Below are 25,203 nucleotides of genomic sequence, written 5' to 3'. Positions count from 1 at the left end.
GGGGCCTGCCGACACGGGAATCCCTAAATAAAGCACCCCAGACCGGAGACGCGGTAACAACCCTCCAAGGACGGCCAAGCTTCCTCCCACGAGAAAGTCGGCTTACGACAAGGATTCTTACGCAAGCATCCTCCAGAATTGCGTTATAACGCTTGGAAGAGTTTCTTCCAATATTTAAAAAGTTACAATACTTTTGTGTTTTATAGAAAAAGAGTCACGGTATAGAAGATTGAAATAAAAACAGTAAAAGCCACTTTGTAAGTTTGGAGGGGCTGTCTGTAATCCAGACAGGGATCCCTCCGACCGACCCAGCGTGCAGAACGAAAACCGCTCGGGAGCGGCTCCAGAAACACGGGGCCTTCGGTCAATGAGCGCAGCTGCTCTCGCAGTGCTCGAGTCCTGAAGCTTCCAGGCGAACAAGTCCCCCGCTGCCAGCGTCGCACGGAGGAGGTGCCCAAAGCCCCAACATCTTCCTCCCGCACGGCCAATTCATCCTCCAGGCTGTTGGGCAGAGTTTCGCCTCCAGAAGGTAGGAAGTGTTTAGAAAAGTTCAGCAGTCTTTGAAAAAAAGACTTAGGTGTTTTTCTTTACACATGGATATTATATATAGCTATGATTTGCTTCCCCTAGGGCTTATTTTATTCTGAAAAAGAAGGGAATATATTCAACTCTGGGAACTCTTCACTGTTGTAGTTGGGTCCTTGGTCTCCCAGCATTGTCAGCATGTCCTGCGAGGATACAAGGGCAGAGTTAGTACCTGGACTCAACTATCGCGTCAGTAATTTAGTGACGGAGGAGTTTGCCAGAGCAGGTACTGCGTAGGGAGAGGGCCCCTCCCCTCCCAAGGGCACACAGGGGTTGTGTCCCAGGCTGCAGGAGAGCAGCAAAGTTTAAGGCCTAAGCAGTGACTGCACCGGCTCCTTTGAAAGCAGGGAGCAGCAAGTCGCAAGAAGAGTACAAACTCTCAAGAGTTTTGGATTGGGGAGGGGCTGTTTGGCTTTTTTGTTATTTATTTTCAGAGCTAGGAGGGTTAATTTAACTGTGAAGCTGGTAGAGTTTCACACTGATCCTGCCAACGGTCCAAGACACAAAGCCAGTCCAGCCGAGGCCTCTCTGCCCTCTCCCCTCCAGTTTCAGCTCCATCGGGTTATTCACAAGTTTGAGACCTCACCAGACATTACAAAAGAAGGACAAGCACTCGGCGCATCAGCCAGCTGCCCACGCTTGGGAAGCAAAGCCCATTCGTTCCCACAAGATTGGCCCACGCCAGTCCTCGCTCGGGAGGTTAAAAAAGCACCGTCTTACTGAGAAGACCTCAGGCTGGCTTGGCTGCGGCTGCTGCACGTGTTGCTCCCCGGACGCTGGGCCGTGGTGCTGTCCTTGCCACTGCGGCCACATCCCCACACCTTCGGCTGCCCGCGGCTGGAACGGGGCGGGGGTCTGCGTTGCCTCCGCAGCTGTTCAACAGAGAACGAGTCAGCAAACCATTCCTGGTAAGGGCTGTGGTTTCTAGGAACCTTTAACGGGACTGGGAAGCGCCCAGCTCCTTGTGTGGTGCCTACTGGTAACAGGGTAAGGCCTCCCCTCCAGGAAAGCCACTAAATGGTCACATGCCTTAAGGCATTTGTCAGTGCCCATCCACAGGGCATCTACTTCCTCCCAGTCAGCCTCAAAACGGGTCAAAAATTCCTCTGCTCTGGAGCCTCGCGGTGGGACGACGGTTAAAGGTGATGGAGGCAGTGCTAGCCAAAGCAGGGATTTAGCTGTGCTCTCTACATTCGCGCATTCCCAACATACACAAGAAAACGATGGAGAACGTATCACACCAAGGCTGTATCTGACTGACACTCCCAGCTTTCCTCTGAGGGGATTTTGTTGCCACCCCAACCTCCCCAGCACCCCAAGCCCTACTCACTGAAGCCCGTGCCACGGCTGGCAAGGTTCGGGTAAGCAGCCCCAGTAGGAGAAGCCGTAGAGCCCGGTGCTGTCATGGGGCTGAAGGAGGACGGGGTGCCTTGGAAGGTCCCCATGCTGAAGGAAGGGGGCCGAGTCTTCACCGTCTGGGATGCCGCCACTTGCTGTAAGAGAGCAAGAAACAGGAGAGGAAGAGGAGAGACGCATTTATTCTGAAGCTTGTCTTAGCTAGGGTGAGAATTTGGTGGCCTGGCCCCAAAGGAGAAAGCATAGGGGCACAGAGCACTGCTCCATCACTCAGCTAGAGAGTTAAAGCGGGTGGATTCATGATGGCGAGAAGGGTCTGCAATGCAGCGGGGCCTCGGGGCCTGCACCAAGGGTTCAGGCTTTGCTACCTGGGGTGTGAATGCTGGCCGTGTCCCTGCAGCCCAGTTGGTTCCGCTGACCTGAGCTGGGTTGGAGTGGCGTGAAATCTGCGCTAAGATCCGTCCCGCTGATGAGGGTTGCTGCTGAATAATGTTCACAGGAGGTACCATGCTGCTGCTCCTGGAAGAGAGAAGAGGCACTCTTAGGACACCAGGTATCACAGACAGGACAAAGCGGCACAAACACCATCCCTGCAAGTTATCAGTGGGCGGAAACGAGCCCAAAAACATGGAGTAAGTTTGCTCACGTGCCAGTGCCCATCGTGCTGCCCTGCTGTGGTCACCACTGGCAGGAGCTGCTGGGTTTGTGGGCAAGGCTACTCTCACCCAGCTCAGTTCCTGGGCTTCGGTCTAAGCATAGCAACCCTGCAGACAAGCAACAAAGCAGAGGGATATCAGGGAATGGAGGCAGTAGTTGGGGAGGTGAAGATGAGGGCAAGGACTGGCACAGCAGAGGAAAGGCCGTCCTGACTCTGTGCACAGCCTCAAAGCTCCTGCGCCTCTGACCAGGAGCAAAGCAGCAGCAGGCAGGAGAGCAGGGGTGCGGGAGCCCTTCTCGCCCCCAGCCCTCAAAGAAACTGATGCCCGGATGGGTCCCCCCTGTATTTTCTGTGCACGCTACATAGCAACACATTTATGGACAATCACTGCCACGCAGAGAGAGGCTGGGAACATTCAGCTGTTGCAGAAGGACACACAAACGGAACAGGAACAACTGCCAGACAAGATAAAATTAACGTGAGGCCATTCAATGAATAGCACAGGAAGCCTCACCTGAAGTTCTCAGCAGGTCGTGATGGGGTGAAAGTGTTTCCCTGCGTGAAGAGGGGCTGGTTGGCAGGCACTGTGCTGGCAGGAATGGCTTTGTTCTGGTCTGTGGAGAGAGGTTGATTCACTTTAGGGCTGAGAATGTCTCAGCAGCAGGAACAGGGACAGAGAACCAGTTGCGAGAGGCGTGCCTGCGTGGAGGAAGACTGTTTTGAGCCAAAGCATCAAACGTGACTGGCCCTTATCCAGACACGGACTCCAGATGGTTTTGTAAAAGCCTTTTTAATTTGATTTTCTCTCCATTTTCTAATAAACTTCGCATTAAGGTCCTCTGGGGTTAGAGCATCCACTACATTCCGTGCTCAGACTAGGAACGCACAGAACTGCTCTCTGGGGACAAACACGAAGGATTAGGCTAAGGCAGGCAGTAATACACAGAGCAAGAGACACCTTATCACCCACCCCCTCCTCACACCTCTCCAGCGAAGCGTTGGCTGCAGGACAATTCACTGCCACAGCAGCGTATAAGCATAGACAGGAATTATCCACCCGGTGTCAAAAATCAGTGCTATTCTGCAAGACCTGGGCTGCCACAACACAGTCACGCTGAGCCTCTGCACCCAGAACTCCTCTGAGGGACTTAGGAAAGAGCAAAGAGCACCTGGATCGAAGCTGAAATCAGATAAACACGTGATGTGCCCCCGGCCACGTCTCGGAGCCCAGCACTCCCTACCTGTATTGATACTGCTGTAGATTTCGCTGAACCTTGGGTCCCGCTCCTGATTAAAAAGGCTCTCTGCCTTCTCCAAGGGCTTGCTGTGCTCTGGGCCGGCAGCAGTCACAGGCTGAACAGGAACCTGGAGCAGGTATAAATGCGAGCTGTCAGTGCCCCAGCACTAAGGAAGTCAGCGGCCTCGCAGGCAGCACGGAGAACAGCTGAGGGTTTTGCAGGCAAAGACCTCGCACGCAAGAGGCTGGGCTGCTCTCTGGACTCCTGCGTATTTTAATCAGGACAGCGTGGCCATTTAGGGCCAGCAGCATCGACGTGGGCATAGCGGGGAGAATACCACAGGGGCAGATCAGAATCGAGCAAGGAGATCCAGAAAACACAAAGGCAGAACACATTCCTCTCCAAACTCTCAGTAGCCTCAAATCAATCTTGTGTGGCCACCTCTAAAATCTCAGCAAAAGTTAATTTAAATAAAGGCAGGATAATAAATGTAAGGGTAACCGAAACCCCTATTGATTTACCTGCGAGTGGTCGTAACCAGACAGGCTCTCTCTTCCTGGGACCACTTCCAGCTCTGTCTGTTGTGGCGGCTGCTGCTGCCTAAAATAGAAAGTGTCTGTAACAGGAGAACACTGGCTGCTAAAAACGATTGCCAAGGGAACAGATACTCTGTGGTTACACCAATGATTCACTAGCCCAGAGGAGTTCATTGCTGCAGAGAGGAAAGTTTGGGTAGGAAGGCTATTTGACAGGAGGGCAGAACCAGCAAGGGAGGCATGGTAAAAGGAGCTGAGCACCTCCTGACCTTGAGGGCAGCTGTGCCGTGCCCATCTCCAGGGGAAGGCTGACACTCTGCCCCAGCTGGGGCCTCTGCATTGAGTTCGACAGGGCAGGCCGAGACTCCTGGCTCGAGTTCCTTTAAAGTAAAGAAAGAAAGAAAAAAAAATGTATTTAAAAAATACCAAATGAAAGCAAACACTTGGCTACTGCGTGTAGGAGAGCACGCCTGTCTCAGAGAAGATTGGAAGCTTTGCTTTTGCAAAACCTGGTTGAGTGAAGGATCCTTCCACTCGGTTTCCGTGGTCTCTGAAAGGGGGGGCTGTCATGTCATATAATGCTAACGGCTGTGAGCCAAAGGGCTCTGCCCCCTCCCACTCAGTCACTGAGCAGGGGAGCAATAAATAACCTACACCAGGAGCACGGTCAGATCTGCATCATCCTTAAAGCACAAGCAAAGGCTGTAGGAACCTAAAAACCCCCAAGGTTTTCCATTCAGCTCTATGTCAGACACTCCAGAGCTGGAGCCTGCAGAGACCACCAGCAGTTCTAGGTTTTAAGCCCAAGACATTGGTGGAGTTCTTTATGCTCTTCTGTTAACTGTCAGAAGTCAGTTAAGGTTCAACTCCCACAAGAAAGGAATAAAAATCCAGCGTTTTCTCGACAGTTCTTTTGCAAGCTGCTGCTTCAGCAGTACCTGATCTCAAAGAGGAAACAATACAGATAACCTCGCAAAGATGCACATAGACAAAACGCATCTCAAACACCACCAGACAGATTGCTGCTTCCCTGGTCTGAACTTACGCAGTGCTTTTAGAAGGTGTAGTATGGATGTGAGAATGGATGTGTGTGGAATGAATGAGTTCAAAGAGATATCTCTAACACCGGGACAGGAATTACAGCCTCAGATCTGTGTCAGATTTCAGCCCCACACTCACCACAGCTCTTTAAAGACAGAGGGATTTGTCACTGCTCAAGTCTTAATACTTTCTCATCAGAAAGCATCAGCTTGCCAGCTGCAGGAAGGGAAGAAGTGCTACCTGCACTCTCAGATCTCTCCTCACTGCAAAAAAATCCTGGCTTTTCACTTTCCCACAAGGAATCTAGCCTTCTGCTGCCTGGCAGGAGAGACTCCATCTGCTGTACCCACTAAGCCTGCAGTTATGAATCCCAGGCAGCCACTTTTTTTTTTTCCTTCCCTTTATTTCACTTGCTGCTGTTCTGTAAGGGGCCTGGAGCTGACCCGTGGGAAGAGAGAGCAGCTCCGATCCCTCCCAAAGGAGATGCACCAGCCCACTAGAATAGCCAAGAGAAGGAAAAGAAGAGAACAGCAACGAAAGCAGTTCCCCACTGGAGCTTGTTTCTGAGCCCAAGGACAAACTACAGCACTAAGAAAATTGTTTACTTCCTACCATCAGCTGCAGACAGTCTTGCTCACATGAAAAACCACTCTAGACTAGCTGCTCCCCTGGACGGTCACAGCAGTCCAAGAGCTACATTCAAAGGCAGACTTCGCTAATATTAGCTCCGAGTGCAAACACACAGCCAGGAGACTTGCTCCAGTAACCAGAGTTAAAAAAGGCACTGCTGGAGCTGAACTTTGGCAGCTTGCTAAGCCATACAGCCCAGGCAGCCAAAGGAATCAAATTTCTTGCACTTTACAGTCCTCCAGCGCCTGCCACGGCCCAGGAAAAGAGTGCTCACGGGACTTAGCAACTTCTCCAGGGCCTATGCAAATCGATGGGAAGCTTGGCGAGGGGGAGAAGCCAAAGCTCCCGCAGTTCTGTGTTGCTGGTTATTCTGGGACAAGGTCCCGTCAGGTTTGTGTGCTATCACTGGTGGTTGGCAAGTCATTTCCATGTACATACTTGACGTTGGTGTTGGTACAGATGATGTACTCAATTTCATCCGAGTAGGGGTTCTGGAAGGTAAAGGAGCTGGTTCTCATCCAGAGCCATTCCCGGTTTTTGGATCGGAATCGGAACATGACTGACAGAACCTGGCCTTTTAACTTCACCACCTAAAAAAACGTAATGCCATCAGTAGTACCTGATAAAAGAAGGTGTTGAAGAGCAACCTGCTTCTGAGCACAAGCCACCCCCCACCAAAACCTCGTGATGGCCCTTCGCCTCAAAGCCTGCAAGACCGTATTTTAGTCTTCCCCAACTAAATGGTACTGCCGCTATTCCCTTATGCTAGCTCGATTCCTGAATGACAGGGGAGGGGAATCTAACATCCCCTTTTTGGCTTTCGCTTTTCTTATCTCTTTGCATTGGTGAGATGTATGAAAAAAGCCTCCAGTAAATGAAGCACATGCTGTTGCTTCCGATTCCAACTATCTGGACAAATGGATATGAGCAGCTACTTTCTGGAGTCATGAAAGCACAGGGGCAGTCTTACCTGCCCTGCCACAAGTCCAACGCCCTCAGAAATAAGAGTAATGACAACAGGGCAAGCAAACCACATCCATTTCGAGTTCTGCAGCACTGGGCTGGGCCCTAGAGATGAACCAGTGTTTCAGCCACAGAAGCATGACATTCAAGTAGGCACTTTGTAGCCACGTCTCTGGCCCTAAAAGCAGACCGGACTAGCAGCCAGAGGATGAATTCAAGAGTTAGACATCAGATGCTTCTGTTTTGTTTTGCACATTTACAGTTACATGACTATCTGTAACTCTCTGCCATTGGGCAAAGGAGAAATATCTAAGGTTTATTTTTCTCTTGGTTTTCCAATTAATTTCATTGCTTTGCAAGCACCAAGACAGATTTCAATCTGAATACCACACCGCACGCAAAGTGGTAGCTAAAGTGTTTTACCTGCTGAAAGCTGTCCCGCAAGAGCTGTTGGTCTTCTGGGTGGCAGAAATCCACAATGTCTTTCCCCAGAAGTTCCTAATTTTAAAGGAATTGGGAGTAAGATTAAGTGAGTTCATCTGGCAGGCAGACTGTCTCTTTCAGGTCTGCCTTATTAATTCCACTTTGGGCAGGTAGTTACTGCTCCCCCTCCCACCAAATCACTGTTACACAAACCAAGTACAGGAACTGGCGTGCTGTATTTTAAGGAGAAAGCACCACAGCAGTTGACTAACGTTTGATCTCTAACTCAAATGGAGGCAAAAATTATCTTAATTGACATTAGACATAATCCAGAGCCACCCATCCTTCCAATGATCAAAGCACTTAGAAAAGCACACGAAAAAGCAACTGGTGGAGAAGAAACATGTCTGGTTTAGGCCCTGGGCATCGTTTTATCAGATCCGTTAGACAAGCAGGGCCACGATGCACAAGAGAGGGAGGAAGGAAAAGTAAGTTCAAACAGCAGTTCTTTCTTAGAAAGCTCCTACCATTTTCTCACCTGCGGCTGGTAGCCAACCGTAGCCACACAACGGTGATCTATGAAGGTGAAAATGCCTTCGGTGTTGTGTCGGGAGATGAACTCTGTTGGCTGACAAACATTGTTCATGTCTGTGCAGTTGGGTGAGCTAGTGACCTGCAAGGTAAGACAGGTACCGTGTTATCGAATCTTGCGAGAGCTGCTTTTTCCTGAGCAGCCAGCCCTGCAGTCGGATTTCTGGCAACTGGGAAACACCTTCAGACAGAACAGTTTAACTCTGTGGACTTTTAGGACAAGGCAATGTTGAACCATCGAAATATGCTACCCACCTGGAGCCTGCCAATAGCCACGAGGCAAAACTTGCTGCCCTGGCCAGCGTCCGGGTCATCATCAGGCAGTGAAACACCTGAGAGGGGAGTGCCAAAAAATTCCAGCAAAGTTAATACAGGAAAAATTGCCAATTTCAGAGGAAAAAAGACATGCAGTTCTGCCTTCACTACATCTCTCTGCCCTGTTTTGTAATTCAATATTCTTCCCCATGAAGGAATTTGGTAAATTAAGTTGCCTCCCCCTCCCTTTTTTCACCAGAAGGGTTAAAGAGCTCTGTAACCTTCAGCACAAGCTAGCATATCAGATGGTGTAATATTATTTTCATCCTCTACAGTATCTCTGCTGCCCAGAGACACTGATCCAGCATCTGCAAAAATCAGTTCAATCTTAAAATAAGAAAAAGTGATTTGCAAAGCATTTGCTGGCACATTCAGTTCATAAAGTGAACAAGTTTAGACCATGTGCTCTTAAAAACAGCCACAACCAAGCACTTCAGCTAAGTCATTACCTGCGGGGGGCCAGGCCTTTATGTAACCCGTGCAGTGCACCACAACGTAGTGAGGTTCGCCATCTTTTGCTGCACCTAAGCCATTCCTTGGGAGAGAGAAACAGCCTGATTGTGCTATAAATTAAACCAAGGCGAGGCAAAGTTTCTGCTTGTATTTTAAAAAAGCTTCCACAGAACACCTTCAGGGTAAAAAAAAGAACAAAGACTTAACAAATGCAAGAGGTTCAAGAACAGGATAGGTTGGAACCTATCTCGATTTCAAATTAAAACAGGACAACATACAGCAAAGGCCAACAACAACAGTGTAAAGGACACGTGGTGTTAAACTGACTTCAAATCCAATCTTGGAATAAAGATTAATCTTCCCTAGGATTACCTTCCTCAATCAACATAGTGGTAGAGGAACCAAACTCTTGTATGAGCCGTACTAGTTCACCCTACACACACTCCCCACCACTCTGATGACGGAGCTGTAGCTCCTTTTGTTCCTAGCAACGCAGTGTGCTCGCCCACAACTCTCGTATTATTTACCTGCAGCGATTCCTCATGAAGCTGAGACGATTTACAGAGACTGGATCCACCGAGCTGTTGCCACACCTGTACCAGAATTAGAAATGCGAGGGGAAGGGCTTTTATCTTTCTTGGTCAACATCAAAACAATTTGACAATCTTGAATAAGAGGAAGCACTCCATAACCAAGTATGAACCTTTGAGTCTCCATCACACAAGTGAAAAGCCCTCATTCTACAGACTTCAAAGGAGGTGACACATGGGGTCAAAACAAATTGTTACGTGAAACTGGATCTTCTACAACAACAGTCTCGAGAGCTGTCCTAGCTTAGGGCAAAGAAAAATCTCACAAACTTGACTGTTAGCACTGTGTGGAAAGCTCAGCCATGTCATATCATGCCTGTGTCAGAATGAGCAAAAAAAAAAAAAAAGCTGAAATAAAAGCATGAAAAGGCTAGAGAGCGAGCTCAGCTTCAGGCTCAAATGAGATTTCCTCAGGGAATCTCTTCCGTTACCTCATTCGGCAGATGAAAGATCTTCGTGAACCCATACACATCCTCATGGACTGCTGGCCTTCCTTCTTCACAGTCCCCGTCTTCAAATCTAGGATGCGACCTAAAGAAAGAAGAAAAAGCCCAAGATGTTGCTGCAAGGTGAGTCCTTTCACCAACACAGGCACCAGGTAACGTATTAGGAAACTAGCAAGACACAAGTGTCACCAATGGTACCTTTAGATGCATTCTCAGGGGGGGCTGCAGGATCCTTGTTAGGAAGGCACCAGGGTTTGGTTCCTTCTACAAAGGGAAGGTTTTAATCCAACTCCTCTGCAGGCTTTCGCACTGCCCGCCCCCGCCAGCCCCTTCCCGGGCTGCTTTACCTGTGAGCGCATTCTCCGATGTGGAGAGCTGCTCCCGCAGCTTGCCCACGTCATCCGGGTGCACCTGGTCGTAGAGGGTGCTGCCGAACCATTCGGACTGGGGCTGGTTCAGGACGGGAGTCACAGAATCGGAGACGTAGACCACTCTCCCAGTCTCACAGGACACTATGAACAGAAAGCCGTCGGCTGCCTCGAGGATCAGGTGTTTGAGTTCCTGCATTCACAGATGAGACAGACGTGCTCTTAATTCCAGAGCCAAGCAGGTGATACGCGCTAAACCCACCCTGGGCACCCATCTTCCTCCACCCACAATTTACCCCCCGCCCCACACCCCTCGACTGCAGTATTTCCCACAAAGCAGCATCAAGCCAAGACCTGGTCAGTGAGAAAGGAGGGTTTGTAGGTGCCGTCGGTGGAGGTATTGCCTGTGCCACGCAGGGACTTCATGTGAGAGACCGCCATACGCAAGATGGTGAGCTTGTCTGGTTTGCGGGCCAGGGCACTGCAGGTGGGCACCATATCCGACAGCTCCGTGATGTAGGCAGTCATCTTGTTCCTTCGCCTACGTTCAATCTCGCTGTGATTTTCCCTGCAAAAGGCCAGGGAGGAGAGGAAGAAGAGGAAGTTACCAAGGAGCCAGAAGCCTCAGCCATTTCCCCATGTCAATGCTTCCACAAGGCCAGAGTGCAAAACACAGAGATGCATCAGGGTCATCAGGAGTTAGAAGGACTACAAGCGCCTCACATGCTGGGCGTGCACAAAGGAACGCAGGAACAAGTGCAAGGAGGAGAGTCTACAGTTGGACCTTCTTTGCTGCGGACAAGAGCCTCGCTTTAAATCACATCGGTTCCCTGGTATCTGGTGAAGGCAACGAGCTAGGCTAAGCTATTTTAGCAGAGAAAGAAGCTTCCCCATCAATTCCACAGCACTGCAGCAAGACAAAGGATTTCTTCCTTTACCATGGTCTCTGCTCGCCTCACTACTGAGGAAATGGGCTTTTAAACAGCACTAGTGCAGACAGACTATGAAGACTCATCCCACCCATCCCACGCTGTTTGTCTGAGGATGAACCAAATCCCCTCCACCGTCACCTTTCAGACACCCATGCGTCTCCAACGACCATACAAGGAGGCCAGGGCTGCAGCTAAGACTTGGGCACCTAAATTACAACAGATGAATCTCACCTTGCAGTGCTTTTATGAAGATACTTCTCAGTTACATCGAGAGTGTTTTGGAGTATCACAGCAGGAGGGAAAGCTTTAGAGCAGATATACCCCCGATTTCTGTACAGATCAAGGCCAACGTGAACGGACCATCTACCAGGCACGCACCTGGGCAGCGCGCACAAACCTCTAGAGAGGCACCATGACGAATGCTGCCTGCTTACACTCCTTAACGAGGTTCTTCACATGCCTTCTGCAAGTCTGCTCACAGGGCACAGGGTCCCCATCCAGCCCCAGAGATCAGAACATAACTTGTTTAGGCTTGGTTCTTTTCATCCTGCATATGTAGTTTAACTGGGTTACTAAGGTGGGTTTTTCAAAACAGAACTTAAAAGCCAGGTTTCCTATACAGAAGGATGGATCAGGTGCAAGGAAGCACACAGTGGGAAACGATGAAAGTGTTGGAAGGAACATAGACAGGCAAGTGAATTCAAGAGGATAAATCCAAAAATGGAGCTTTTATCACTACCAGGCGTGTGCAATCATTCAACAACCTTTCTCCTTGCTGCAAGAAACTGATAGTCAGAAAAAGAAGTGCTCCAAATTATCACACTCACCTTTAATTCAGTTTCTCCAAACTCACACGCTCAAGTGTGAAAATGAAGCTACCTTCGCTACAAAAGCTACTGGGAAACCACCAGACATTCTACCTGCCCCACTGCCTAATATTCTTCACTACAGGCTCTTGCGTGACAGCAAGAGCTGACTACTGGGGACAGAGGAAAGGGTCACTACCTCGGAGGAGAAATCCCGAGAAGCGCTGCTGTTCGCTGTATTCACAGGCCCCACCTCAAGGGTTTCCTTATCTCCTCAAATATTTAAGCTATGCAATACTGTAGTTAGGAAAGGCTGTGTTTGGGGGTTATTTTTTGGTTTAAAACCAGTCAGCAGGCAATAAACTGACCAGAATTGTGGCATTCTTGGCACCTAAGGCAGTCTTTTTAGTCCTGTGCTTTGCTTAAGCAGCCGCCTAGGGTGGAACAGTCCTAAGAAGTTACAGGGTAAGTTTGCAAGGTGGCAAGCCATAAAACAAGCCATTCTTCACAAATTACCGACCCTCGGCTCTGCAGCAGTAACGAGCTGTGGGTGGCAAGCAACAGAAACCTTGATGGCGACTTAAGCAGTTTTTATTTTGCAGCTGAAAACAGGGAGGGGTATATTCAGAGCCGGTGTTTTGCTGCTGGAGAACTGCAGTCCTGACAACACACCACCTCAAGCAGCTGCACGCACACATTCTCTGGGTGTACTTCTGTATTAATGGTACAGCACTCAAGGTGACTGCTTCGGTCATTTCAGCCACAGTCCCTCATTAATTACAAACAGGAACTTGGGAAAAAAAAGAAAATCCTATTTTCAGTAAGCCTAAATCACTGTAATGCATAGGAAACCACCTTTCCTGGAAGGTTTTATGGGGTAGAAAAAAAAACCTGAACTAGTACACTTTTTATTGTCTGTTTTGATAGTACAACAGCACTCCTGCAACAAAACCTTACCAAGGCGAGAACCATTTGGCACCTTGATCCAGCACAAGAGAAACTGTATTTAGTACAGGTTAGCAAAGCTACAGTACTCAGTGAAAGCAATGGCCCAACCACGCTCTATCCTGTGGTCTTTGGCAAACAAATCCTTTTGTGTATTCCCCAAAGACATTCTCACAAGGGCACTAAATACCTTTCCCCTCCTAATTCCAATTACACCGCGATTTCCAGAAGTCTGTTCAGTTTCAAGTCCTCTACTGCAGCAGATGAGGGAAGGAGGAGGGGAAAAAAAAAAAGAGAAGGGATGCCTAGAGAAACATTAAGGAAAGGAAATACTCTGCTTGTCCATGCTTGAAATCTCCGTTCTCCTACCTGGCAAGTCTCTCCTTATCCGCTGAACTCTGTTCATCATCAGACCTAAAAATAAAATCAGCGATCTAAGCTAAAATGGAAAAAGTTTAAAGAAATGAAAAATGGGAAGATGTACTAGGAAACCCAGCCTACAGACACGTCTGTTTTGCAGAGGAGCAATTCCATAACATAGAGCAGTCATTAGTTTGCAACATTACACATTCAACAGGTGGCTGCTATCTACGTTGTTTTGAAGTTTTAAGACGCTTACCAAGACTGTAAAATTGGCAAGAGGTAGCTCCGTTTTACATATAACCGAGGTGCAGATTATTCTGCGCAAGATTAGGTTACTGGCAGAACTGGGAATTAGGGTCCCAGTCACATTAAACTACTCTCTTTTTAAAGAAAAAAAAAAATCAATAGCCTCTTTGATAGTATTAACAAATCAGAAAAGCAGATAAAAAAAAAATCTACAAACAGTGTAAGATTCACAGCTAACAACACACATTTTTGTAATGCTGCTACATAAACACCATTCAGGACAGCGCAGCCGAGATGGCTGCTAGACAAACAGCACACAGATGTTATGCGCATCGTCTACAAAAACGCACACAGACACCCCCACCAACCTGCACGCACTTTCAGTTTTCAGGGAAGAGGAATCTGCAAACCTTCTTTTACAGAGGCTGATGATAAGTTTTCCTCCTTGAGGTTTGGCTGCCTTGGAAAACAAATAATCCCCCAAAACCCAACACCAAGAAAGGAGAAGGTACCCCATGTGTTCAGTAAGGCAGGGATGCAATCAATCTCTCAAAGGCTGAGAATCTAAAACATAACTGTGGATTTATGGGGCACAGGAGGTGTTTTTAACATTAGTCAGCTGTGTTACCCTTCCACTTCAAACAGGTTTTTGTACAGTACTTAAAAAAAAAAAAAAAAGCAGTCACGTTCACTTCCACTCTCTGTTTTGCCTCACATCATCTGAGGAGGGAAGAATGTACTGGAAAAGGAGGGCTGCCAGAGCTGCGAGGAGCACAATACGAGCAGTCCCGGAAAACAGATCCGAGAGCTCCGGGCAGGCCAAGCGACACAGATACAGGGAGGAGCTGTGCCACACTTTTCATATAGCCACATTCGGGGTGTCAGCACGCTAACTGCACTGACGGCTTCGCCACTGCTCTTCACCTCCTGCCACTGTCCTCGTCAGCTGAGTCGCTAATTGCAAGCCATAATCTCTACAGTGAAGCGCATAGGTACTGCTGATGTCCCACTACAGACAGAGGCTCTGGGTCTTAGCGATTCAGAAGCGACATCCCGTTGTTTTGTTTCTCTGTTTATTCCTTCCTCGCCTGCCACGGCTGTTTTAACCAGGGCAATCAAAGGCCACGCCACAACGGGGCTCGCAGGGAGCCAAGACCCCACTCCAGCTATGGTACTGCACAGGTCAGTAGCAAAGTCTTTAACTTGAAGGGCCACGAAGCTGTTCAGCACTGCAACGCTTGCCTACAGCATGTGCTTTTTTGGTATTTTGCATTATCTTAGTGCTTAAACGTATTATGAGGGTCTGCAATACCTTAAGTTCCTAGAGCTTATGACTTGCATTAGGGAACAAATTATCTGATGCGGGCTGTGTCGTGGTTTAAGCCCAGCTGGCAACTAAGCACCACGCAGCTGCTCACTCACCCCCCCCGTCGTGGCATCGGGGAGAGAATCGGAAGGGTACAAGTGACAAAACTTGTGGGCTGAGATAAAGACAGTGTAATAGGACAGAAAAGGAAGAAAATAATAATAATAACAATAGAATTAGAATATATGTAACAAGTGATGCACAATGCAACTGCTCACCACTTGCTGACTGATGCCCAGCCAGTCCCTGAGCAGCAGCCCCTGGCCAGCTTTCCCCCCGGTTTCTACACTGGGCATGACGTCGTATGGTATGGAATATCCCTTTGGGCAGTTTGGGTCGGCTGTCCTGGCTGTGTCCCCTCCCAACTCCTTGTGCCCCTCCAGCCTTCTTGCTGGCACGGCATAAGAAGCTGAAAAGTCCTTGACTTCTTATAAATGCTACTTAGCAACAACTAAAAACATCGGTGTATTTTCAACATTATTCTCATCCTAAACCCAAAACACAGCACTGTACCAGCTCCTAGGAGGAGAATTAACTATCCCAGCCAAAACCAGGACAGGCTGGCAAACACATTTCTAATTTGCTTGACTTCAGAACAAGTCAAACCACTTAAAAAGCTGGAGAACCCCAGCTTAGAAGCCCCTGCCAGCCCTTTGGCAGGTAAGAGCAGGACAGTGAGCTGAAATTTTGGCTTTGCAATTTTTTTTGCTTCTCTGCGTTGAGACTCTGACACGGGTTTATAGCTCTGGCTGAAACATTACAGAACAGACCACTAGTTTTGTTCAGGACCTCATCGAACTCATGGGGAAAGGTCCCTGCACCCAACATCATCCCTGGCTCACCCTGCGATGTGATCTGCCCTGCTGACCCTCAGGCTCCTTGACACAACATGCTGGGCAGTCCTCTCCCCAATGTCTTCAATCCCTTGAATTTTAACTCCAATTTCAGGAACTTCTAAAGTCAGACCCCTCCTTAAGACAAGCCACTAAGCATAGCATCTTGGCCATTATTCTGTATCTGCTTATTTTATCTCTCAGCAAGACATGGCATGATGGGCCTTCGTGCTGAGGGGACAGCCTGGAATTTACAGCACTCGGAACATACAGAGGAGAACCTCACTCTGGCAAAAACATTACTCATCAGCACAAAATAAACCCATGAAATATTTAAATTGAGTTCCATGGGCTTCAGAAAGCTGTAAAAATACCATGAGGTCAGTCCCAGTACTAGATGGTACAGAGCTACTTTCAGACACCAACAAGTAAACAGAGTCAAAATATTGCCTATAATGTTACTGCACACTTTGATCTCTACGAGATCCCCCACTTGTAGAGAAAGCTTCTGCCTAACTCCCCCACAAAACACACAAACCACAACATTTGCCAGGAAACCCTGTTTAAGTAAAACTTGAACTAAGCATGAAATTTGTATCTCTGCAAGGTTCTTGAGCAAGAGAAACGAATGAGAGTCCAAGGCAACAGCTGAAAGAAGTGTTGAAAACGAGGAACACAATTTCATCACACTCAGAACGAACTGGTCCAAAAAACATCAAGGAAAATGTCTGGATCCTTTGGTGCACCTTCCTTCAAAGAGATAAAACCTAACCCTTGGTTAGAAGGGTGCTGCAGGATCCCTCTTACATTAAGGTGGTTTGGCACCAAAAGCTTCAAAAAACTGCATCACAGCAGATTCTTACCTGGCAAACCTCTCTTTATCATTTGGCATCGGGTCATCATCGCACCTAGGAGAAGGGGGAGAGGAAGAAGAGTTCTTAAAGCGTTTACACTTACTTCTTTCCCAAAGACACCGAGAGAAGAACAAGGTTTAATAAATCACACAAAAAAGGTCTGGGTTAAAAAGGTCAGCTCTGCTGTGCTTAGGCAATCCAGAACCATACTCCTCATTTATCTAGTTAAAAGACTACAGGTTAGTAATTTTTAATTACCTTGATGATGTTTTCCACATCACATTCATATCAAGGACAGCGGCATCACACTCAGTGATTTAAGCACAATCACACACAAAGAAATAGTTAAATTGCACTCCGGAGACAGTTAGCCCAAATCAAGACCCTCATCCAAAGGATCCCGGTAGGTAAATCCTACGTTCATCAGGACCATTATCATCTCAAAGCCATCCCACCGTCGTCTTAAAGGCTGTAACGTATGGACTTCCAGTATCATTAGAGTTGTCCAGTCCTAAACCATGTAGCGAGACTACATATAAACGACATGAGATCTTCCAACTCTTCTGCGTTCCATATGGATCACGAGAGGAGATACTTCCAGCCTCGCCAACTCCTCGGGAGTGAGGCCGTCTCCGTAATTGAAGCATCCTTACAACAGATGACAATCAAGGAACACGTGTCTGAGGTCCTAACAAAAGCTCAGCATTGCGCTGTTGTGCCGATAAGCTATTTGGCAGAAGATTTTTCTCTACAATCGACAGGGTCTTGGCTAGCAGCAGTGCTCCTAGAACGCTGTGCTGGAACAACCAGCAGATTGCTGGAAGCACTCATGGAAACTATTTAATCTTTTGAGATGCTGGTATCGAACACAGCAACATCATCACGGAGTACTGCAACACCGCTTCAAGCCAAGGCTCGTGGGGCTCACTTCTTCATCTGACTTCATCTCGCTATGGGGCCTACCAGGGAGGCTTGAGACGGAGACTGCATCCAAAGGCGTAACGGGATCCCCTCCCAGCCACAGTCCCTTCTCCAAACTCACAGACCCCACGTGCGCAGCAGCTTTGCTTTGGCATCAGCTGCAGAGACGGAGAAAAACTGCTGACTAGGAGAAAGGGAAGAGTTTAAGGAAGCGGAGCACTGCCTCCTTCAGACTCCCCCCACTTCCCTCTGCACTGCTGGAGAGGAAAAAACCCACTTGAGCAGCAAGCTCCATCTTTGGGAGGAATGCACAGACACACCTAGACCATGCAACAGAAACTTCTGGGTGCCATGTTCTCGCTCACCTGAGGAATTTACTGTTCCCTTCTCCATCATCATCAAAATCAAGCCTGAAAAACAGAAGAACATAATTATTAACCAAGCGGTTCCTCCTTTACAGGTTGCTCTTCGGTTTGTCCCTGTAGGGATGCAGATGATTCCTGAAAGGAAGACTTAAGTAATCCCAGGGGCTAATGTGAAAAAGCCCACAAAGTTTAGAAGGGGCCTTCCTTTACATGTCTGTCAGAAACAGAGCAAGGGAACAGTTCAAAGAGAGGGAAAGCTCATTTAGAGCACCCACTGCATCACAACCTCCTGTTCCAAAAACTCTGGATCTCCTAGCAGTGATCTGAAGCCCAGCAGGCTCCCACAACTGCTCCTCACCGCTCCAGGGACCGATCAACAGCCTACAAATGGAGCACTCCCAACCCAAAAGCTTGGATCGGTTGCATTTTAAAAAAAAAAAAAAAAAAAAAAAGAGGGCAAAATACTTCAAGAGTTAAAGGTCAGTCTGGTGACCTGCGTAGTTAGCGTCCTTAGTTCAACAGCAGGCAACGTCACTGTGTTTGCTCTAACAGGGTCAAAAAACCATTTCTAACAAGTGTACGTGGGAGGACAGAGGAAAGGCTTTTCACTACGCTTCCTTTCAGGGTGGAAAACTGGCGTGTAGATGCAGCACCGTGCGTGTTTGTAAATGAAGTGTGAGGAACCAGTAGCAGACAGCGTGGGAGGAACTGCACAGGAGTGGAAGCATCAGCAAATGGAGGCGAAGAAAAGAGTCTGAGTGACTGAGGGGGGGGCAGGGAGAGATTTTAATTAGCTTGAAAATTAAGAGGAAATTTCTTGTGCAAGGAACTTAAAAGCAGCCACTCAATATCCTTTTAATTTGCAAAGGCAATTGTAGCAAACAAAAAGCCTACCCCAAGCAGATTGCAACGTCCCCCCCCACCCTCTCCCAAAGAGGGCATAGCTGCAAAGGTTTGAGTAAGGCCCCAACATCCACATTCTCTGCTCCTCCACCTCTCTTGCAGCAGCCGGCTTGGTCCCCTGCTTCAGTGATTCCAGCTTCACTCTCAGTCCTTGGTGAGCAACCCTCTTCTCCTGCGAGGTGCAACTCAACTTTTTAATCCCCTCTTTTAATATGTAATACAGGACCTGGCTTAAATGTGTATGGTTGGCATAAAGCATACCACTACAAAGTAAACGAACTGGATACAGCGCACCTGAAGGAACCAGACACCTCCTCTTTGCTTAGAAGCAGACAAGTTTCCTCATCACAAGGCTGACCACTCTTCCAAGAGAACAGTGCTTCCTCAAAAATACACTTCACACACACACACCCCCCCCCCACCCCGAGCACACACTCACCCAGGACGCCTCTTGTTGGCTCGCTGAACGATGGCTCCTCCAGCTTGCGCACCCGGTCCAGGGTTCCCGGAGCTGACAGCTGCACCCAGCGAGGAAACATCTGATGCCATTTCTAAACAGGAGAGTGGAAAAAAAGAAAAATAAACCAGTATTACGTCAAAGCCCCCTCTAGTTCAGAGGGTGGAGTATTCTCCACATATAGCTCCCATTAAAAGCTATTGCATTTCAGCATCTGATGTGGACAGATTGTGTGCAATGTGTCTTTCTCGTCCTTTCATCTTCTGCCTCTCCAGAGCCTGCACCAAGGGCCCATTTCAAGCTTTGAGCACATGCTGTTTTCATAAGCTCAAAAGCTTAGATCACGAAACTAGAAGATGTGGTCTCCTTTTCAGAGAGAGGAGGAGTCTGATGCGATCGTGGGTAGGGGCTGAACCCATTCTCATATGCTAGCTGCATGAGCACAGAGAAGGGGAGGAGAAGAGTTGCGAGTTTGCCTAATAACATTCACGCTGCATCTTGAAGAGGGTTTATTTCCCAATCTAAGAGACAAAGAATTAACCAAGACGCTTGTAAGGCACCTTGAAAACCATGATCTTTCAGACAGTCATTTCTGTTCTTCAGCGGTAGGGACCTGTGAGCACCACAGGCTTGATCACACCAGTCTCTGCCTACGCTCCTCCGCAACTCCCAGAGCAAACGAACATCATTTCGGGGAAGAACTGATACTACCTCCATCAAGCACAATGGAGCTAAAAACCTTGTGTTTTACATGTAGGAAAGTTGCATAAGCAGTAGGAAATTTAACTGATACTTTCTAAGAGAAGAAGCAGGCAGGGAATGCTCTCAAGAAGCGTGGAATCGGTGAGCCTTGAGAGCCCGTGCCACACAATATCGCTGTACTGCTTCTACGAGAGGTTCCACGTAGATACAACGTTTGAGAAAATAAAAAGTGTACTTTGAGATGCGAAAATAAGCCCTTTATGGCATATGGGAAAGAAAGAAGCATCTAAGCGGAGAACTCAAACGCGCTGCCCTCACAAGTCGGATGGCAGGTCCAAGCCTGTTATGCATTATAGGTTTTTTCCACAAGGAAAGCAAAGCGCCTCGGCTCTCCACACATCCACACGCACACCGAACCACTTCCCCGGCTGCGTGGGCAGGCTGGGCTCCGAACCCCTGCCCGCGTTCAGGCGGCGCGAATGCCCCCTTCTCCTCCCCACACACTTCACCAGCAGCTCCCAGCTCTTCCCAACAGGAGCAGGGATTTCTTGCTCCTTGCAAGCCGAGAGATGACATTTGAAAACAGTGTTTGATAGCAGACACTGAGCCTTACTTCTTCGATCCTCAAGTACGGCTTTTTCCTAATCCCAGTTGTTTAGGAGCACACATAACAGGCTCTGGAGTTGCTCAAAGCTTGCTCAGCATGGCTTAAACTCAAACTATGTCGTGACATTGCCAGGAGAGCCACGTTCAACGTTCTTCTACGTCAACACAGTCTGATCTGCACCAGAACCAGAGAAAAAAAACAAGTTATAAGGCTTTTTTTGGTTTTTTTTTTTTGTTTTTTTTTTTTCCACATTTCCGAAATAAGTCAGCTCTGTACTCATTTTAATGGTTGTGGTTTTTTAAGTTTGCTGCTAACCAACTGCTAGACTGCACTGCTAGCCTGCAACCAAATCACTCGCTCCAGCCAGAGCATCTCCACCACAGCCTTTGCAAACCGAGTTGCGCAGAGTGCCTTGAAGGCAGACAAACCGCTTCTGCTTTATCAAAGCAGAGGGGACTGAAAAAAACCAACCCAACATACACCAAAAAGCCTGTTGCTTGGGTTACCAAACCACAGCAAAGCGCTACGCCGACACAGAGATGCTTATACATGAAACGCTGCCAGAATTGGTGGGACAAAGCAAAGAATCGGAGTCAGGCTTAACAAATATGGCAACAAATCAGGGCTTAGGCTGCGAGGCCATCAAATCTTAGCTTAGCCAAGACCATGAGGATATGGCTCAACAAGTAAACAAGAGTGTATACTATAGTAAGTTTTTTTAAAGTGCCCGTTTTCACTTCTCACCTCATCAAACATAGCCTTTTGTATTCCCAACAGCAGAAAAGGAAAGGAAAAACCCCCTCTTTTCAACATCATGGATTTAACAAGTATTTTTACAGTTCCCGAAGGCAGATTTCAACCCAAGAGCAGTTTAAGCTAAGCAGTACTACCAGAGCGGGACGGCGGTTCGCCCGCTGTGCCAACAGCCCAACCACCTCTGCGGTGTGGCTGTACCACAGCAGCCGCCTCGCAGCGACAGCTCCAACTCTCACAAAGCATGCTCCAAAACTCCTGGTATTTCTTCCAAAAACAAAACAAAAACTTTTACCACCATAATATTGCTAGCCTCTATTACCGCTCAATTTGTTTTCCTCCGAGCAGCTGGCATTGTTGAAGAAGTTTCCTCCTTGCCAGCCCAAAGTATTTCCCAGGGGTGATTAAAATATGGAATAAGCATCCAGCTCAATGCTTGGCAGCTGAAGGGGCCAACAACAACAGCATGAGCGAGCACACCCCATTTCAACACTAACTACAGCAACAAAACATGCGGACTTCTCTGAAGTTTCAAACCGAAAAAATTTGAGAAGAAAGAATCAGGTGTAGAAACAAAGATTTTTAAAAGACAGAAGATTATTTGAAGCTAGTGGTTTTCAACATGTGAATACATAAGGTCTCTGCCGGGAAATCGGTCCCTATGCGATAAAGTCAAGTCAGCTGATGCGATGCACTTAAAATAAACAGAGATTAGCCTTCCTCACACTCCATCCTCCACCCTGGGACCACAGACCTTTCCCATCTCCTCTCCGCTCAATTTCGGATCGCTTGGACACCTCTGTGCCCCTTCCCTTATTTCCGAGTGAAGTCCCAAGGCGCAGAAAGGGCTGATATCAAAGGTCTTTGTTTAGTGGAACACTGCCTCAAGCACAAGTAAACCAGGTCAGAAGATTTATTCTTTTTCCTCAGGAGCGTGTGGCTTTCCAACGTATGTATTTAAACACCAGGGTCTGAACAGAAATAAAGTTTCTGGAGCACAGCAGATAATCATGTTATTATGGAGCGAAGAATTTCCGCTTTCAGGCAGGGGAAGGAAGTGACACTGTGCTGTTCCTCTGCAAATCAACTTTTAAATAGGGTTGAGGGGGAGGGAGGGCATCTTTGTTTGTTTTTAAAGGCCTCATCGGAGCCTTTGCTTCTTTGAAGGAGCCTACTGCGTGGACTAGCATCTCACGATGAAAGCCCTTCACCTCGTGCGTCAGCCTCCTACTTGGAAACATTTCCCTCTCGTGGTACAATGTGCCCTTTCACAAGTGGAAGGCCATAAAATATCTTGAGATGCAGCAATGTGAACCGGTAATATTTTGCTCTGCATACTGAGAGAGAGCATCAAAATGGTTATGTACCCTTTCACACAACCCACTCTCTCTACCACATCCTCACCCCAAAAACAGGGAGAGCATGGGGCACGCAGATGGGATGGGAAGGGATCCAGCTTCTTCACCCTCCAGAATTTCTAGGACACTCACACAAATGCAAAGCTTCCTTTCAAAGCCCCCGTTTCTCCCCCCAAGCCAAACATGTATAGCAATATTATACTGAGGTCAGCGTGGAATTGATAGAAGCCAACCTACCAACACCAGCTCCGAAGGCTTTGCACACGACAAACGGCTGGTGACGAGGGCGTCCCGTGCACACACGTACTCGGTAAATCCACCGGCCCAGATGCCCGTCATCAGAAAAGCACTCACTTCACAGAAATCCCTCCACAGCTGCGTTTGAAAGCCACCGGCTCCAAGTGTAAAAGGCAAGACGTTAGCAGTCAGAGGCAACCCAAGCCGAAGACCCAGTTGATGGACTCAACTGACTCTAAGAAAGCCTGGTACAGTAAAACCTACGAAACATCAGTTTCGCAACTTAAAGCTATGGTCACTGGGAAAGCTGCTGATCAAAGTTGCTCAAAGCAGTGACTAGCAGTTCCCAGATATCAGGATGCTTAGCTCTGACTCAACATATTGATATCCAAAGCGGTGAGAACAACATTGTTCAGCTACTCCAAAATAAGAGAAGAAGCAGTGAACACATTCCTTGAAAACAATCAATGTTGAGAGCAACAGAGCAACTCTTTGTTTTCGTTTTGAAAGTGGTTTCTTCAAAAGTCAGACCTGCTGCTAAAAGTCGATCTTTCTCAGAGGGCAGGGGAGGTTTCATAGAGTCGCTGCTGCAACAAGCAATATCCTTGTTGGGTCTCTGTTCCAGCCCTTTCCAGGATCAATCCCCGCTTGCCTTGAACATGTGTTAAATCTAATTAAGGCCAGAAGAGATAAGCAGAGACAGCGCAGAGAAATTACGGATCCTCATTTGTAACTGAATATAAATCTGCAAGCACAACCACAATTCAGCCAACAGTTCGACCCAGAATAGAATAGGCTGGACGATCGCTAAGGGAATGTCATCTCGAGAGCCAGGCTTCCAGCCCAGCTCTCCTGGGAAGGGCTCTGTTGCAACTACTGGCATCTCCACAGTGAAAAAGCTTCAGAAATAAAGTCACAGAAAATATTCAAAACTGTGATTTACAAGATGGGCCTGCCGTAGCTCTTAAATGCATTTTTATGGTACCGCTCAGTCTACTCCAGCCAGGCACTGTACGAAGCACAGCAAAAATGGTGGTTCCTGCTGCAGAGACTTTCAGCATATGGTTGTTCACCAGGCTCAGTATCAGCCAGCGCATTTTAGCATAGCAAGATTTAGTTTAAACTTAACCATTAGTGAGCTCCCCAAAAAGCCAAGGAAGTTTAGAGCAGGTTTGTGAGCAGATAACGGCTGCCAAGATAAACCAGCGTACTTACTACTTCAACAAATACTGGCATTTCACTCACAACTAGGCGGCTTTGCTCTGAGCAGCGCAGATGGCTTGGTATTTACAAAGTGTCTCAATTTCTGTGTCTCAGGTAAGTTAAAGAGATTTATTTTTTAAGTAGGTGGAGGGGTTTTTTTAGGTTGTTTGAGCTTCCCATGCAATGCCAGCTCAGTGCTTTCATCCCCATGGGAACCTTCTCCAAGGATCACAGAAATTAACTAAAAAAAAACATAGAAAAGAATGCGTCTTCCATTTTCAAGTGTTTGAAATCACACATTCATAAAATTAAGTGTTTGAAGTGAAGCTGACCAATCATATATTCAGCCAGTCAGCGCTAAAAGCGTCCTAATAATCCAAGTTAACACGAAAACCTGTAAAGTAACACAAGTAAGGCAAGCCACTTTTTTTTTTTTAATCCCTCCTCATATCTCCTCCCAGTTAGTGGATGCTATTTGCTTTTCAGTCCTAACCAGGAGATTTTAACAACACAAAACTTGCTTAAATTGGTACAACTGAAAGCTTTCAATCTAGCACTCTTCGTAATTTAAGTCTTTTTCAGTTAAGTAAGACAGTAAACTGTGCAGTGGCTCACCTCACCCTCGGAAAGACGAGGGAGCGGAAAGGTTTTGCAGATTTATTTTTGGGTAAGCTTATCTGAAAAAGGGGAGGTGCTTTATCCAACTCTCTTGCAGGTTTCTGAGGTGTCCTGCTTTGCCGGCATCACATTTTGAGGAAGGACAGAAGGCCCAGGATGGCATAACACTGAGCACAAGCTGCAGTGAACACTTAAAGTAAGTTCCAACTCATTTTTGTTCTCAGTTTTCCCATCTTTCGCCACGGCCTGCTCAAGCTGCGAGGCCATTCATCATATTTGGGGGCATTATCCAGTATTCACTGGAGCCCTGCAGTCCGTTTTTCAACATCAAGGAAAGAAGAACCCAGCTTCTAAAGAAGAATTTTCACAAGTCACATTTATTTTAGCAACAATCTCTATGTATATAACGCCTATGCACACTGTAAGTATTTCCCCCCTCTGTTTAAAAGGGCCAAGCTAATATTGGTCAGTCTGCCCACAGTTACATACACTTACATAAACACTTTCCAATACACTAACAGTTTAAAGCCACGAGTATCTT

At 47.5% G+C, this 25,203-nt stretch overlaps 1 protein-coding gene across 4 annotated transcripts; it reads right to left on the bottom strand.

The window, feature by feature from the left end:
* Positions 1-146: 146 nt before the first annotated feature.
* On the bottom strand, positions 147-19,276 carry ARNT (aryl hydrocarbon receptor nuclear translocator). Of its 4 annotated transcripts, XM_009708225.1 has the most exons (22): positions 19,167-19,276; positions 17,825-17,869; positions 16,548-16,592; positions 13,246-13,290; positions 10,548-10,761; positions 10,173-10,386; positions 10,024-10,089; positions 9,811-9,910; positions 9,317-9,382; positions 8,786-8,871; positions 8,277-8,353; positions 7,969-8,103; positions 7,431-7,505; positions 6,483-6,634; positions 4,643-4,753; positions 4,359-4,437; positions 3,841-3,964; positions 3,114-3,213; positions 2,310-2,460; positions 1,916-2,078; positions 1,306-1,457; positions 147-728 (listed from the first exon to the last, which is right to left on the bottom strand). In XM_009708225.1, exons 1-22 carry the CDS (start codon positions 19,274-19,276, stop codon positions 639-641), a joined length of 2,400 nt encoding a protein of 799 aa, XP_009706527.1. In that variant the 3' UTR covers positions 147-638. The 4 variants fall into 4 exon arrangements, with proteins under 4 accessions (XP_009706527.1, XP_009706528.1, XP_009706529.1 ...); XM_009708226.1 differs by lacking the exon at positions 10,024-10,089 and having other exon boundaries at positions 639-728; XM_009708227.1 differs by lacking the exon at positions 10,024-10,089 and having other exon boundaries at positions 639-728; positions 2,310-2,454.
* Between the last annotated feature and the right edge of the window lie 5,927 nt (positions 19,277-25,203).

The sequence above is a fragment of the Cariama cristata genome, unplaced genomic scaffold, assembly GCF_000690535.1.
Source record: "Cariama cristata isolate BGI_N322 unplaced genomic scaffold, ASM69053v1 scaffold4669, whole genome shotgun sequence".
Taxonomy (NCBI): Eukaryota; Metazoa; Chordata; class Aves; order Cariamiformes; family Cariamidae; genus Cariama; species Cariama cristata.
Note: the sequence above shows the minus strand (reverse complement) of the source record. Positions and strands in the feature narration are given on the sequence as shown.